Source organism: Glycine max, chromosome 8, assembly GCF_000004515.6.
Source record: "Glycine max cultivar Williams 82 chromosome 8, Glycine_max_v4.0, whole genome shotgun sequence".
Classification (NCBI taxonomy): Eukaryota; Viridiplantae; Streptophyta; class Magnoliopsida; order Fabales; family Fabaceae; genus Glycine; species Glycine max.
Genome location: NC_038244.2, coordinates 17,693,931 through 17,710,602, shown reverse-complemented (window position 1 = coordinate 17,710,602; position 16,672 = coordinate 17,693,931). Strand labels below are relative to the sequence as shown.

The 16,672-nt window shown below is 31.2% G+C and overlaps 2 protein-coding genes across 2 annotated transcripts; both read left to right on the top strand.

Moving 5' to 3' along the window:
* The first annotated feature begins 1,167 nt into the window (after nucleotides 1-1,167).
* On the top strand, nucleotides 1,168-5,694 carry LOC100797885 (Golgi SNAP receptor complex member 1-1). Its single transcript, XM_003531683.5, has 5 exons — nucleotides 1,168-1,431; nucleotides 3,623-3,862; nucleotides 4,521-4,685; nucleotides 4,945-5,058; nucleotides 5,332-5,694. Exons 1-5 carry the CDS (start codon nucleotides 1,393-1,395, stop codon nucleotides 5,443-5,445), a joined length of 672 nt encoding a protein of 223 aa, XP_003531731.1. The 5' UTR covers nucleotides 1,168-1,392; the 3' UTR covers nucleotides 5,446-5,694.
* An 8,224-nt stretch (nucleotides 5,695-13,918) lies between these two features.
* Nucleotides 13,919-15,296, top strand: LOC102666245 (zinc finger protein 1). The gene has a single exon (XM_006585550.4). The coding sequence runs from the start codon at nucleotides 14,254-14,256 to the stop codon at nucleotides 15,049-15,051; it is 798 nt and encodes a 265-aa protein (XP_006585613.1). The 5' UTR covers nucleotides 13,919-14,253; the 3' UTR covers nucleotides 15,052-15,296.
* The last annotated feature ends 1,376 nt before the right edge of the window (nucleotides 15,297-16,672 follow it).

The window sequence follows — 16,672 nt, the reverse complement described above, 5'->3', positions numbered from 1 at the left end:
CGACGGAGAAGGAATATATTACTGAAGGTGTATCATAGTAATATGGACTTCACCTTCAGATTAATCTAAAAGCTAAAATTAGTGGTTCAACAAAGATCACTTAGTTTACTAGTTCATGCTATACACCTCTTGCAAATGAGATAATGCCACAATAATGGTTAAGAATAGTCCTATATGGGTAATATAGCTGGGTAGACCACGAATTAATTTTTAAAGGGACCTTTCGGATGTCTTTATTTCACTATAAAATTTAATATGACATTAATCTGTTCATATTAAATAAAACTATCAAGAAGGTAAAACAAATCCAAATACTTTTAAAAAAATACATTTTTAATATTGAAACTCAAAACCCATTAATCATTAAAATTGATTAATTTCTACCATGGAACACATGAATTAACTAATACAAAATTATTCTAACTTGATCAGAGAAACCAACTTTAACTATGGACACATTTTTTAACAATAATTCAAATGTTATTTTTACCATATTATGAGAGATGAATCTTTTTATTAAATCTTACTCCTTTTGCTAAAATAATATATTATAAAAGATTAAATCAATAGAATCATTCCAGCAAGTAGCAACAAAAAAATTGGATAGTTTATGAGGTTTTAGGTTAAAAATTCTTTACCAACATTATATATATATATAAATAAAAATATATTAAATTATATCAATACAACTTAAATAACTATTAATATATTATTCAATAACTTGATATAAAATGTAATTTCTATTTATCTAACCGTTCAATTATATTAATATATTATAAATATTATTTATGTCATTTTTTGTTAAAATTAAATAATAATAAAAATAAAATTAGATTATCCATTTATTAGTATATTTAAAAAAATTATATTACAATAATTTTAATTTATATAAATGAGATAATAAATAATTTTGATTTAATATAAATTTTTTATATGTAATTTATGTAAAAGAAATTTTTAATTCAATAATAAATTTTAAGAAAATATTACTCAATTTTTTACAATAGAAAATATTAATCAATTGAACTTTTAATGATTCTTTAATTTTATTTTTGCCCATAACCGTTGCTAGATACGTATTATCTAAGAAAGGAAAGACTCAGATCCATCTAAATTTCTGGATTAGAAAAAAAGCAAACTCATTTATTTTTCTTTTTTAGCCCTATTGGTAGAAAAACACAATAAAAAGAAAGAGAGAAAAATCATTAAACGAAAAAAGGAAGAGGAACGAAGCAATCGCAAGTCGTCTGTTCTGTCCCGCGGGAGCAGACGACCTGTCTTCATCGCCAAACAACCTCAAAAACATTCATCAACGTTCACTATTAATCCATCCATCATTAAGTAAGAAAATAAGGTTCGATTTTTTTATCTTTGTTTTGCTTCTGATCCATCATGGAGGTGCCGAGTTCCTGGGATGCCCTTCGCAAACAGGTTTCAATTATTCTCCTCCTTATCATGCTTTAATTTTCCAGATTCTGCTTCTGCTTATGTTGTAAATGATTCAATTGATCTGGGCATGCACAATTCGAGTGCCCAATTGCCAAAATTTGGTTTTCTTTCTTCTCCTAGGGTTTCCTTGTTTTTGTCGGTGATGGGGAATTCATGGGATCAGGGATGGGATTCTACTACCCTTTTGCTATCTGTGCTTTGAACATGGTTTGATTTGTTGAGTTGCAGGTTTTCAGTGGTGGAATCTTTTTCCCCCTGTGAAGAGGCTTTAGTTTGGTTTTTGAATTGTTAATGTGTTGAATTATGAATTTTTGCAATGCTTTAGATGATAATTTTGTTCCTAGATTTAGGTTCATAGGATTGGCAGGCTAGGAATGCACCCGATTTGTTTAGGAATCAAGGTTTTTGCATTGTGATCTACATCCACAGAGAATGAGTTTGAGGTAGACGAATATTGTGTGAAGCTACCACCTAATCAGGGTTGTTTTAACTAGTAATAAAATGTTCTCCGATAACCAGGTGATCATAGATGGTGCAGAGATATTGTTTTGTGCTTTTACAATACTGGAGCCCAATGATGTAAACTCTTTCGAAAATATAAAGTGATTTTGAGTTATTAATGCCCTATTTTTTTTAGCATTATAAAATCATTTTTCCCACTTTCCTCATTTTTCATTGCAATTCCTCTTTCAGCCTTTTCAAAATCAATTCTATCTTGTCTTTACTCCAATGCTAAACCAAATAGGGATTAAAATTCAGGTTCATATCGTGAAACATGAATTGTTAAGCTAATTTTAGTCATAATTTGTATCGAATCGTAACATTCTAAGACAATGAAATATAATTTTAAATATATCATATAAATGATGCATAGTGTTCAGTGTAATATTTAAAAATAGATAAAATGCCTTGTAAAACAAAATTGTTAGTTATATCTTAGTTTGTGAATCCTCTATTTTGGAAGAATGGAAATGAAGAAATGTAACAACCAATTAGAGTCCATGCATTGAATGAGTGACAAATAAAGTAGCGGGAATAATCTAGTTACATTCAGATCTATGGCTGCCTAATTCTTGCACTACAGCTTGTATTAGGACACCATAGCTCTGCAGTCAATCAAGGATGTAAATACAACAGTACCACTTGTACTGATTTTACTACTATAAAATATATTCTTATTTTGCTGATAAAAAAATGAAGTAGCAGGAATAATCAAATAGGATAAGTTCAAAAATGATTCTTCAATTCTTTTTCATTTATCAATTTAAGTTTACATGACTTTTCAATTTTTTTTATGAGAATCGGGGAAGGAAAAGTAAAAAAGAAAAAATAACGAATCCTTGAATCATGTGATTCACATTGATTATATGAAATTGCATCAATTCATTCATATATTGTAAGATTCAAAGACACTTGAAATTGATCTAATGATATGAATTGATAGCTAGCCGAATCGCATCAAATCATATGATTCAAATCATGAATCGTAAGATTTTAATAACTATGCTAAATAGTTAAGTTGCAAGCTGTTAACAACTCAAATCTTTTGTTTATATGTACTGTTAGTTAAAATCAGTATATTTTTAGATATGCTTCTCAATATTTGCCTTTTCTCTATCTACACTGACACAGTATGGGTTAGAATGTTAATTTTCTCGGAACTTACAAGTTGCAACACAGATGCAAAACCTTTCATGTTTTTGGTGGTGTGAGTATTTGCTGGAGTCCTGACGGAAAGCTTATGCAATAGAGAAATTGTATTTGTATTTGTACAATTTTGTGTACAACAAAGTGAGAGATGGGAAGAGAAGAAAGAAGAGTGTGAGTCTGTGAGATAAGATGGTCGCTGTTTTGAGAGAACAGAGAAAAATAGTGTTATATGAATGATATAACTGCATAGTATTAGGGAATTTTAGTTGTGTTAGTCGTTTACATTTTCAAGCTTGCAATTCATGTATATTTTAAATATTATATATATATAAATCTTTTGGGACATTAAATTCCCTCATCTTGGATGTGTGGGTAATACGTTAAACTATTTTAATTGCTGATTAAGTGTTGTTTAATCTGTTTATAACTTGGTTTCTCTTAATCATAATGAAAAAAATGTGGAATTTTATACTTTTGTTTTTGTCTTGCTTTGTGGTTACCTAGTTTATACATATTTTTGCAGGCAAGAAAACTTGAAGCTCAGTTGGATGAGCAGATGAATTCTTATCGTAAATTGGTTTCTAATAATGTTTCTACAAAAGCTGACGCTGCAGAGAGTGATCTAGAGTCTTGGATTGAGCGTTTACTAAAACAACTCCAACAAGTAAACACACAGATGCAAGCTTGGGTATCATCTGGTGGTTCAGAAATGGTTTCTCATACTTTGACTAGACACCAAGAAATTCTTCAAGATCTCACCCAGGTATTCTACAGTCTGGGCTTGAGTTAGCCTATATCATTTTGTGTGAGCCTATGCATTATATGGCTGTTTTATTATTTTGAATTGCTTTCTGCATGCAAATGGGGATATACATTTCATGTACCCTGAGACCAATGGTTTATTCTGATTTCTGACAACTAAGGATTTTAAAACAAATATTTTCAACTTCTTCACTTCCATTAATGGCAAGTAAATATTGTAGGAACTTTCCCAATTTAATTTATAAGGTTTTGTATAGAAAGAATCCTTTCACTGCCAGGAGATTTGACAAACTGCTGGTAACTGTCATCAGCAATATATCTTGCTAGTTCCATAAACTTGTGAATTGTGATTGAATTATATACATTATTGAATCTTTACTTTATCAACTAGTATTCAATGCTATGATCTCCCTCCCTATTTTGTATCTCAATTTCTTTTTCCAAGTGTTTAAGATATTTTAAGCTAGGTGATACTTGATACTGATTTTCAAAGTCTTATTATATATTATTTCCATAATTTGTTCTCATTAGATATTTGACATAAAGTTTACCTTTGTCTTTACTTTGTAATAATGTTTTATTTGTTTTTTTTATTAATTACTTTATTTCTTCAAATGTTTAAACTTTTTGCACTAAGCTTGAATGTAATTAAACTGCAGGAGTTTTATCGTCTTCGCTCAAGTCTTAAAGCTAAGCAAGAACATGCTTCACTGCTAGAAGATTTTAAAGAATTTGATCGAACAAGATTAGATTTGGAACAAGTAGACTCTGAACAGCATGCACTCCTAAAAGAACGCACATCTATCAGCCGAAATACAGGACATGTCAGTGATACAATAGTTTATTTTGCTTTTCTGATATAAAGTGCTGTTTCCTTTCTTTTTAATCCAGAGATTCCAGATATTCCCAATGGAATATTACACTATTACAATGCATCTGATTTGTATATTGCCTAATTTTTCTCTGGGTTAGGGGCTTTTTAACTTACTGCTTTTTGAGAAGTCTTTGATTTTTCAAAATTGTATCTAATGTTCAATTGGGCGAGTCTTATTTTGAGTTTTTCTGCCTATTGTTGTGCTGCAGATGGACAATGTAATTTCACAAGCACAAGCAACACTAGGAGCACTTGTCTTCCAACGTTCGACATTTGGTGGTATCAATTCAAAGCTCGGCAATGTGAGCAGTCGCCTCCCAACGGTATGATTCTCTTCATGGATTTTGGTGTTTTAATCATTTCCTGTTGGCCATCTACATCGTCCCATGTCTTGTTAGATTGAACAAGGAGTGCTAAAAAATGGGCATAGAATAAGGATGTTAATTTATACATAAAATATGAATATATGATGATGGATTTCATATTTTATGAGAATGTTGAAACCACCTTTTGGTTCTGAAGTTTATGTTTATTAATCATGGATGTTACTTGAAATTCCGGTGTTTAATGTACCATTTTTTTTAATAATGTTGCAGGTAAATAGCATACTTTCAGCAATAAAGAGAAAAAAGTCAATGGATACCATCATACTTTCCCTTGTTGCAGCCGTATGCACATTTCTCATTTTCATCTACTGGCTATCCAAGTGAAGAAGTTGTTGTTTTTGTTGGGTGCTCCAACTTTTGTATGTTGTCTATTGAGCTTAGTAGCTCGTGCCGTGCCGAAACACATTTTGCAAGTAGTATGTTTTTTAATCCATTGTTTATCCATGTAACAGAAAGCAATACCGAGTAAAGATCAGAAATTACGTAGTTCCATTTCTTGGTTCCGGTTTCATATATCATAACTTGTAGTGAGTGAAAAGAATATATATATTTTTTACGGTGTGTTTGACTCAATTTATTTTGAAGAATTATTTTTATATCAGTTTGTTGAAGTAGTTTTTGAAAAATGAAAATGGAACACGATTATTTATCCTGAATTAATCTTAGTGGTATGGAATAAAAAGAAAAAGCCTTGTCAATATTGTCGTGGCAGAACCATAGTTGTAGAATTCAGTCCTGTCATTGATTCGTTCGAGGCAATGGGTTAGTACTCCAATTGGAATAATAAAAGTTTATTTATATTTCAAAATTTAAAATAATAATTGATAATAATCAGACATTAAAATGGTGTCGTAGATGTAATCAATTTTTTTTAAATCAATTGGGTCAGATCGATTCAACTGAGATTTAATGATTTAACCGGTCGGATTTGATCGGATCAATTGTGTGACCTATCTAATAGTGGAATCGTCCTGGTTATACCACTGAGTCCTGATTGGATTAGTCTAAATCGGATTTCACAAATATGGGTAGAACTACCCTCTTCTTAATTTGGTCTCTTCACAAGCACAAATATTTTTTATTTGTTCAAATTTATTAAAAACTTAAAAATCATGAACAAGATTCATTAAATAAAACGTAAAATTTGCTTAATTTTATAATTTTCAACGAATTTTAGTTAATAATAGTGTGTCAACATTTTATCTTTGCTAAAATTTCACTTCTAAATGTGATGTAATATAACCTACCTAGCTAGCAAGTAACAACTAGAGTAACTTGGTCTCTTCTATTAGAGTAGTGCTAACAACACTTTTTAATGTAATTTTTTATTAGTTAAAATTATTAAAAAAATGAAAATTATGAATTAAGATTTATTAAAAAGAAATAAGATTCACATATATAATTTCCCACACGTTTCAGTTAGTAATAAAGAATGTATTACAACATACAAGGAGAGTTAGAAAGAATGTGCTATAAAAAATGTTATAGCATTTCTCTTGTTCTAGATGCATGTGATATAACCTAGCTAGCAAGGAACAACTAGAGTAACTCGAGATCTACATATTGTTTTTTCTTTCGGAATGATGATTTTGGAAGTAACATGGGAAGTGTAGAGAGAAACACCCTCAAACAAACACCATCTGTTACATGGGCCTAAAACACCATTAGATGATCCACAATGGCAATGCATGAGAATCCTATCTTGTATTCTTGAAGGGTGGAATTTCGGGTGTGGAAAAGAAATATACGTCCTCGACATTAACACACAACATACTTCATACACAGCTAAAAAGATTTAAGAGTGTTTGGACGAGCGAATTTAAAATTATGAGAAATTTTAAATTCTAAGAATTTCAAATACTTCGATTGAAATTCTTTTATTTTTAAAATTTTGTGTTTGGATAAAAATAACTAAAATTATGAGGGTGAAAAAAAAAAGAATGAAAAAAAGAAAAGATATGATTGGTGTGCTAGTTATAAGTATTCTTCTACGCTCACACCTGATCGATGTTCCACGAGCTCATACGGTGTTTCTTGAAGAAGACTGCAAGAAGAAAATTTCAATTTCTCACATTTTAGAAGGAAATTGAAATTCTAGATTTTTAATTGTTTAAAATTTTGTTTTAAAATTCCAAAATTTTAAATTCTTCACAAAAAACATCCAAACAATGAATTCTAGATTACAAAAATTCAAACTCTTTGATAAATTACTTTTCTCGGTTAAAATTCTCTATCCAAACGCACTCTAATAGAATTTAGTCAGAATCTGCCTAGATTCATCAAAGGGTGGTAGCTGGACCAAGTTAAAGAGGTATGAATCTCTTATTCATTTATTAATAAAAGTAAATAACTCTGCTAACTGAAAAAAAAGCTGACAATTTGTTTTTAGAAAAGGGATGCAACATAGAGAACTTTATAGTTTTTTAATGCTTTTGGAGTGGTAGCCTTTACATATTAGTTTGATTGGAAATCGTTAACAAATCTAAATGAGAAATTGTTGCATATAACTTATTGTTGTTTATTTGTATCCTATGATCATGAATAAATTTAACATAGATCCCAACCACAGTTGTCACCTTAGAATTGGGAATAATTCAAATCAAATATGTATGCTATTACTTGTCCAAAAGCTTCCCTTGACTCATTTGAAATACTATTGAAGCTATTTTGCCTCTCTACTTTTGGCCTAATTTTCTCCACTACACATTAAATCTTAGACATGCTATAGTATTAGTATGTAGCAATATGACTACAAATGAGTCATAGACACGTGTTTACGTATATATCTTCTGTCATATTCACATTAACACTTCCTTGAAACACATGGTGATGTGATTTGCCTGATAGTGAAAATAAGTTGTGATGTTTGAATTATCGTTAGATGTTCTCATGTTAATATATATGATGGGTTGGTAATGGACAAATTCTTGAGTCCTTATTACTTTTATTACAACATTGATTCATACTGAATAAATAAGCAAGAAGATCTTGTAAAGGGATTTTGAGTCAAATTAGGTCTAGCAAAAGCAATAGTAGAACTTTAAGAGAAACTGAATACTTATCCCATTACACTTTTATCTCCAACCATATCAATTCATATTTTTGATGTTTCCTTGACTTCGATGAACAACAATGAATTTCACCTAGAGGATCCATGAGGTAAATATTCTTTTCGAGAAATCAGTCTTTGATCACAATAGAACACGTTATATTAATATTATTATTATGATAAATAAATTCAGCAAAAAAATTATTATTATGATAAATAAGTTTAAGTATATATATATATATATAATTTTTTTACAATTAGATTAAAATATTTTATAAACGCCTAGATGCTAATTGACACTTACTCTTTGTTTAGTGACATAGAAATAGTGAAAAATAAGGTGCATAGAGAACAAATACGTGAGAATTAGAAAATCATGTGTGCTTAGAGACATTAAAATGCAAGACTCACACCTTTTCTCCCCAAAAGAGTGTAAAAATAAATGGCACCATGTGTTTATCAAAGAAAATAATCGACTATTTTTATCTATAATCAATTATCACAAGTATATATATCAATAATTGATTTTCAAAGCTAATAATCAATTATTAATGTCCAATAGCCAAATGCAAATCGATTTTGACAATTTGAAAATTGATTTTCATGTCCTACAATTGATTATCAAGTTTCTTTTTTTCTTTGTGAATATTTGATTGTTCCATTTTGATAATTGATTTTTACATTATGAAAATCAATTGTTTTAATTGAATAAATCATTTTTATTTTTTCTTTTTGTATTTTTCTTAAACTAAACACATTTATTTTCATTCTATTTCTTTCTTCTCTGTTTTTGTCCACTTTTTTTTTTACCTATTTGTTTATTTTCTATCAAATACAGCGTAAGAGAAAAAAAGTACATGAATAGTGTATGTGATAAAATATAATAAAAAAAAGGAAAAGAATGGATATTAATTGAATACATGATTATGATATTCGAATGTGTTAGATGAATCTTAAATCCTTCTCCTTACACTGAGATTAACATCTAGATATAGGTCACATGTCACATCCTCCACGGCTATGTGCTACACGATAGTTGACCAAAAAACAAAACAAAGTACAACACGACAAAATAGGGAAGCCAAACCCTTCCAATCAGACTTATCGTTCAAAAGAACCAACTAATTAAGAGCCTCTGTCAACAATATTCTACTCAAACACACAAGTACATGCAATTAATTTAACATTTCATCTACAAGATTAAAAAAACAGTGTAAAGCGGAGAAATATTATAGGTAGTTGTTCTACAATTGAAATTAACATTTCATCTTGCAAATTATTTGTTGATTTTAGTTAGAACAGTAGTTATAAAAAATAAGATATCTATAATAATTAATTTTTGTCCTTTTTCATTCACTTGATGATGGTTCATTATCTTTAACCCCTCTCTATCCAAGCCAACGTGAGCACAAACAAAAGAGTTAAACACTCTCAAAAGTTATTACTTATCTATCAAATGTCAAGGCCAATTCTTATTGCTAGGTATCAGAGCATGTGTTTCTGCAATGCAAGTCAACCGTGCAGCCTCTGTTGTTGCTTGTGTACAACACTTTGTGTTGTGTTGGTTGTTGTCACAATCAACAATAAAATGAGGTTGCAAGCAAAAAGTCTCCAACCCTCACGAAAGAGAAAGATTATAATAGTTTAAGGGGGACTGAGGGGACCTCACATTTCTCATGGCATTGCAAGATAATTAGATCATTATATATCAATTTTCCTTGGTACTTAAAAGAAGATTAGAAATTAATCATTCCCTTATTTATGCCAAGGCTTCATATCAAGATGTGGTACAAGATAGAATGTATAATAGTCTAGTTTTATCATCATAGGAACTTACCTAACATTATTTGCCATGTCAAATTCAACTACTGTCACCTAAACCTAGAAAGTCAGCTACTTAATAATGCACTGGTGAACAAATAGCAGTTCCACTTGAAAGAGATCGAGGCAATTAAGTTACCTCATGAGAGAGGAGTAAGCAGTGTGTATGTAGATAGATGAGTGTTCAACAAATCGATTTTGTTTACTAATTAAATTTAAATTTAGTAGCATATTTTTTTAATGTGACTTAAAAACTATTTAAAGTTACCTAAAATCATTTCTGAATCTTAAATCAATCAATTCTTTAATGTAGAATTAATATGTGAAAAAATATTTAAAATCACCTTAATTAGTCTTTCAACATAATTCTAGAGAATCCAACATGAAATAAGCAAACACTAATTTTTTCTTACAACGCGTTTATTTTTATATGGTTAGTACGTGCTCTTGATTCTGAAACTTTCTTCTTCTTTTGATCTTTAAAAACTTGATATGAGAAACAAAATAACATCCTAAAAGTATATATGATGAGTTTGGATTGGTTAAACTTAAACAATGTCTCAATTTTAAGTATTACGTGGAAAAAATGTGATTAATTAAAAAAAATACTAGTGGTTCTCCTTATTTTCAAGAAAATAATAGCGGTTTACGAGGTTTCAAGTTCTAGATAAAAATTAGTCAATGATCAAAACGGTATAGATACAAAAACCCCAAGAAATTGATAAATTAGATATCATGATTTTAATAGTATATATACTCTTATAACAGTTAATTTGTTTCACAAAGAGAAAAGAGATGGAATCTAACTGTGAGGGAGGTTTGGAAATTGTAGGTGTTGTGTGGAATCGTGTCACGGTTTGTGTGGGAAAGAAGAAGCAAAATGGTATATGATAAAGAGCATAAATGGTGGAAGCAGCCACAATAGGAGAGACTTGGATTGGTTACCCCGATACGGCAATTGTTCGTGTCACGCTTTTTACTAGTCGAAGAAGAAAGGAAACTGCCATCTGAAATTCCCAGAATAGGCTCCAATTATTAATTAAGTGTTAAAACAAAGCATTGTCTTCTTAACTATGTCTAAAACACAAACGAGAAAGCATAAGAAAGGACCCATAACCAACTATGAAAAGGAAATTTCTAAGAGATAAATTACTAGTGACCTTAGTTTATGATGTCGTATCAACTATATGATCTATGTAAGTAAAAGCTTGCTACATATCAACTATGAGATCTGTAAGTAAAAGCTTGGCGATATTGGACTGTTGAAACCCCAAAAGTACATTAGAAACAAGAGTTATATTTTTCGTATAATAAATTTACATAACATTATTTTTTCTCTTTGTCGATGTATCTGATAAATTATTTTATCCCACATGCTATCTTTTCTTTTGTTGTATGATTTTTTATACAAAATTTATATGTAAATGCAGTTTCTCAATCCAAATCCCAATAGGAACATGTACCATGATTAAGTGTGAGTCTGTAAATCTTAACTTGCATATTCATTCTGATAAGAAAAAACAAACGATATTAAGGATCTTAATGGTAGGTAGTGACGTTGCAAGAATATAAATGGTATACGCATATTTGTTTTTTTGTTTTTTTTTTTTGCTGAACTATAGGTATATTAGTTTTTGCTTACCACCTTTACATCTCTTGTTTCTATTATTTATTATTAATATTCAATATTGAAAGTTTATTGTTATGATGCAGTTTAATAATACTCATTAATACGCTCCATAAAGTAGAACCTTAAAAAAGATCATAAGTATAAACATTGCGGGAAAAAACCTTGCACAAAAAGACATAACTTACAACGCTGACAAAGATATCACAATGCAGCAGCCTAAGAGAAAGTTTGGCACCAAAGAGCTTTGTCTGGGTACAACATGATAGACACTGTAAAATTATTTATTCATTTATTTCTAAAAGGAATTAGCTAAATTCTTATTTCTCCTTGTCCTGAGTTTTTTAATTGATAATCTTCTGGTGAATATTTACTTAAGCAGCCATGTTTAAGTTTAATGGATCAAGTATATGTAGCTGCCATTACTGCTATGTTAGCTTTATTATGAATCTCTGGCTGTTGCATTATGACGATCTCTTATAATTAAAACACTAGCTAGTGAAATCTAGTTGTCTTATTTGTCAATTCTTAGCAATAACTAAGCTGCAAAGAAGGGTAGTGCACAATTTGGATAGTAGTTGGTTGAACGACAGTTTAGAAAGTTTGGTGTAAATAAACCATATTTTTATCAAAATTCATAAGCAATCAAACTAGCTTTAAGCATTTCCACATGTTTCTGCTTTATGATTAGTTCAAAGCATGGTTTTAGATTGAGGTTGTATTTACTTGAAGTAGTTTGCAATTGTTGAAATTATTACAAGAAATTATGAGAAAATACACATGTCATTGTGGATACTTAAAAAATTGCAAACTACAATTTAAAAGCATCGTTTCCAAAATTGGGATCATCTGCAATTATTTTTGAAAGTACATCATCACATTCTGACCCTTGAGAACTTTTTCTTGTATAATTATATTTTATTTTTAAAATTGCAAATGAGTAAATTGAGTCTGAATCATGAACTGCACGCCATTCACATCCTTAGTTAGAAACATCAATGTAGGGCCTACTACATCGACATTGGAAAGTGGTGACAACAATGTCCAGGTGTAATTAGCAATGAGGGCAGCATATTCCTCATGCATGCCTTTAAGGCAATTCAAATCTTTGGTTGCTTGTTTGTATGTGTAGAGGGTTCATCTGAAAAAGTGGTGAACAAATACAGAAACAGAGGGCCTAGGAAGATTATTACATCTTGAAATCAGCCACAAGAGCGTCAATGAAATGAAATAATGCCTCGTATTCTTGTAATAACGTTTAGAAAAGTAAGACAGCTCATTGATTGAAGATATTTATGCATGATATATGGAGATATAAAATCATTCATGCATCTTTTATAGATTTTTTCTCTTAACTATCTTTGCATGGTTAATATAGAGATATAGGGATCATTACTAAGAGAGTATAGCATCCATAATCGTGAAGTAGTTAATTCTGTTACAGTTGTGAAAGTAAGATACTTCAAATTAGGGAGACCAAGAGTTTCATAGAATTCTATTAATGAAAAAAAATATGAATGAAAGATTTTGTGATATTGAATTTGGTTCATGGATTTAAAAAAATAGTGAGAATTCTTAATCTCTCTCAATTTGTAAACCCATACTTTGAATTAATGCTTTTTTCATTAAGTTTTCCTCAATTGTATTGATTTATTAGAAAGGTTTTTCTTTTTATTTATTTGGTTTAAGTTTTGGGAATAATTAGTTATGGAGCTTTCATAATTTAGTGGTTGGGACTTTAATCCTTGGAACAACTTAAATTTTTGGAATAATTGATTCATGACAATGAAAAATACACAAAAGACATAAACTTAACCCAATAGCTAACTGTCATATGATATGTTGTTGACGTGTATTTTCCTTGAATAATAATCACTCATATGTAATACATGGAAATAGAGGCTAAAGACTTTGTGTTACATTTTTTCTTGGCCGCTAGTTTAAATAATCAGTTGCTAACCAGGATTTATATATGTAGTTGGTCTTCTAAACCGAATCAACTACTGTCCAAGGATTAAAGTGATATAAGTTGAACACTTTAAAAAAAAAGTAACGTGCAAATATCCTCCTGCTAAAAATTGAAAGTGTGGACGAGTCTATTTTGTCCTGCTAAAAATGCAGGACAAGGACAGAAGAGTTTCAGTGAAGATACTGCAAATCCACCAACAGAGTTAAGAAATTCAGAATACCACACCTTTTATAAGACAAGTCCATTCTACAATACCACATTATTCTGAAATTCAAAAGTAGGTTATGGATCTTATCTTGGATTTTTTAGCCCGTCATAACCTATAACATGAATATACCGATAAAAGGCAGATACAGAGACCAGAAATGTAAAGTGACAAGTGAGAAGACAAATAAAAATTACAAAAAATATATAGTATATAAAAAGAAACGTTCAATGGGATATGCACTAGCATGTTGTACGTGGGTGTTCTACATGTGTTCCAATCAAGCAAACACACACACAGACAAAGGCATGTCTTAATTTTTAGGTCTTGCTATATTAAGACCTTGTAACTGTAAAATAGTGCTATCTACTTCTATACATAGCACACCACCATTTATTGTTGTTACATCATTCACAAACTTCCATCTTTCTTGCTATTAATTGTTGCTAATTTCTGGCCACATGGATCTTCAAAGGCAAGAGCCATGCCCTTCTGAAAATTTGAACATCATCACATTTTCAGATACCGTACCATGCCAAAATCCTTCCATCAACACTCAAACAAAGACGAATCAGACACAAATGGAAGATCAAAAACACCAGCATGATTCCGTTCCTCGTGTTTTACTAGATCTAAGTCTCTCCTCCAACAAGGATTCAGGTGATGATAACTCAAAGCTTAAGCCAGAACTCAACCTCCTCAATTGTTTCCATACAAATTTCTCTGAAAACTCATCAGAATCTAGTCAGGGAAATGAACTGGATCCTCGTGTTTTCTCATGCAACTACTGCCAAAGAAAGTTTTATAGTTCCCAGGCACTAGGTGGACACCAGAATGCGCACAAACGTGAGAGAACTTTGGCAAGAAGAGGATACAAAGCTGGTGCTGCCGATTTTGGACACACATACTCCAACATTCATTTTCTGCCTTCACATGGCTTATACAACAAAGCACTTGGAATTCAGGTTCATTCTATGATCAACAAACCTTCTTATCAAACACCCTTTTTCGGGTTGTGCCGTTCCAATAATGGGTGGCAGAGGCAACCTTTGGATTCACAACCAGCAATTGGGAACTTTCGTGTGGGGGCAGAAACTGAGTCATCATCCTTGGCTGATAGTGTTCCAAAGTTAGGCAAGTTTTCCACAAGGTTGGTGGCAGAAGGGTTTGGAGGTTACTGCTTTGGTAGCATTACTACTCATTTGAAGTCTAAACAACAAGAGGAGTTGCAGAAGCTTGACTTGTCCCTTAAGCTCTAAGTAGTTACTATATCCAACATGCCATACCCCAGTTTATTTGTGTCTTTTCTCATTGGCCAAGAGCTTGACACCTCTTTCCTTTTTTTTTTCCACTTCTTTTGTCTTCGTGTATCTCTTGCTCCAGCAAAGTCTAAATGCATTTTGGCTACTTACCAGAAGCTTGTGTTTTGCTTTTAATGTTGTTTTGCTTTATTTTTGTCATGAATAATGGTTCTACATGGATGGATTTATTCCCAAGTTAAAAACTTCCATCAAGCTTTAAATTGCTTTGTAATAGCATTGAGTACATCAAACTCTATTTTTTTCGCCAATTCTTAAAGAGCTAGGGAAGTTAGGTCCTTCACTTCTTTGAGCTGTTCAATAATTGATTTGAAAATTGTAAAAGTTGATGGATCTGCATGTGTTTGATTCGTCCAAAAACTCAAGTCAGTTCTATAAAAGCAGGTAGAGCTTATTTCACTGGACTACTGATTTTTTTTTTAACTATATTTTGGTCAATCTTCTACTTAGTAGTTATTTCCTATCCCACTAGATACTGAGTATCTCTACTCTCAGAATTAAGAACTCTAGTCTAGTACCATGGTTTTAAATAGCTTTCCGCAATTGCAACTGCAATGTCAAGGTATTTTGTTTCACCGCAACCGTAATTACGGCCCGCATTAGCCACATTTTTCCGCAATATAAAGATTTTCTAACTCAATCACAGCATAGACTAGTACCATGTTGTTGTTATTATTTGACAATGCAGTAAATGTCAACCTGGGACTGTTTGGATCAGGGCATATATGTCTCACATATTGGGTGACAAAGGTCCACACAATGTAGAAATTTGGATGGTAGTGAGTGTCGTTTTTTTCAATTCCTATGGGAAGATTGGTCCACCAAAATGCACAGTTTCAATGGCTGTGATTGTCTCACTGACTCCTACTTTGACCCACCTGTAGTTGGAGAAATCGACCATCTCTATTGGGATCAAGAGAAGTAGGTGAGGCAAACCATGTGAAAGTAAGCCAAAATGACACTCAGCTCTGCTATCACATCATTTTTTTAAAAAGGAAAATGTTATGTTATTGATTAAAATCTTGAATCTTGATGCTCTTGATTTCTTACCTAAAGATATCCCAAGGGGCAAACATATTTGTAGGCCCATAACATATCAGCCTGATGTTTACACTAATCTCGTTTTAATCATGAAACATAAGTACTAGTATGATGAAATTAAGGAGCAAAAGCAACTGAAAGTCTAGTCATTATGACAATAAATAATCATAGTAATCTCACGCCAACAAAGATGTTCCATTCCAAAACATGGATTCTGAGTTTGGGCTTTCTTCTTCCTATATCATATGTAGCACTTCGGTTGGGCTGTCTATTTAACTTGTGGTGGCATACCTCAGTCTTCAGTACCATTCATCCAATTAAATATTAGGAAACTTTAGTTTTGCCTCCCAACCAAGAAAGAAAACACAAATGAACAAATCCAACGGAACACGTGGAGCTGAAATTTTGAACCTAAAATTAGCTTCTTGTTCATCAAGATCTTATGTGATAATCAAATTTAAGATTGCCTGTCCTCTTCTTCAATAAAAAAAAGATGGGATATGAAAGTTGTATTAACGTC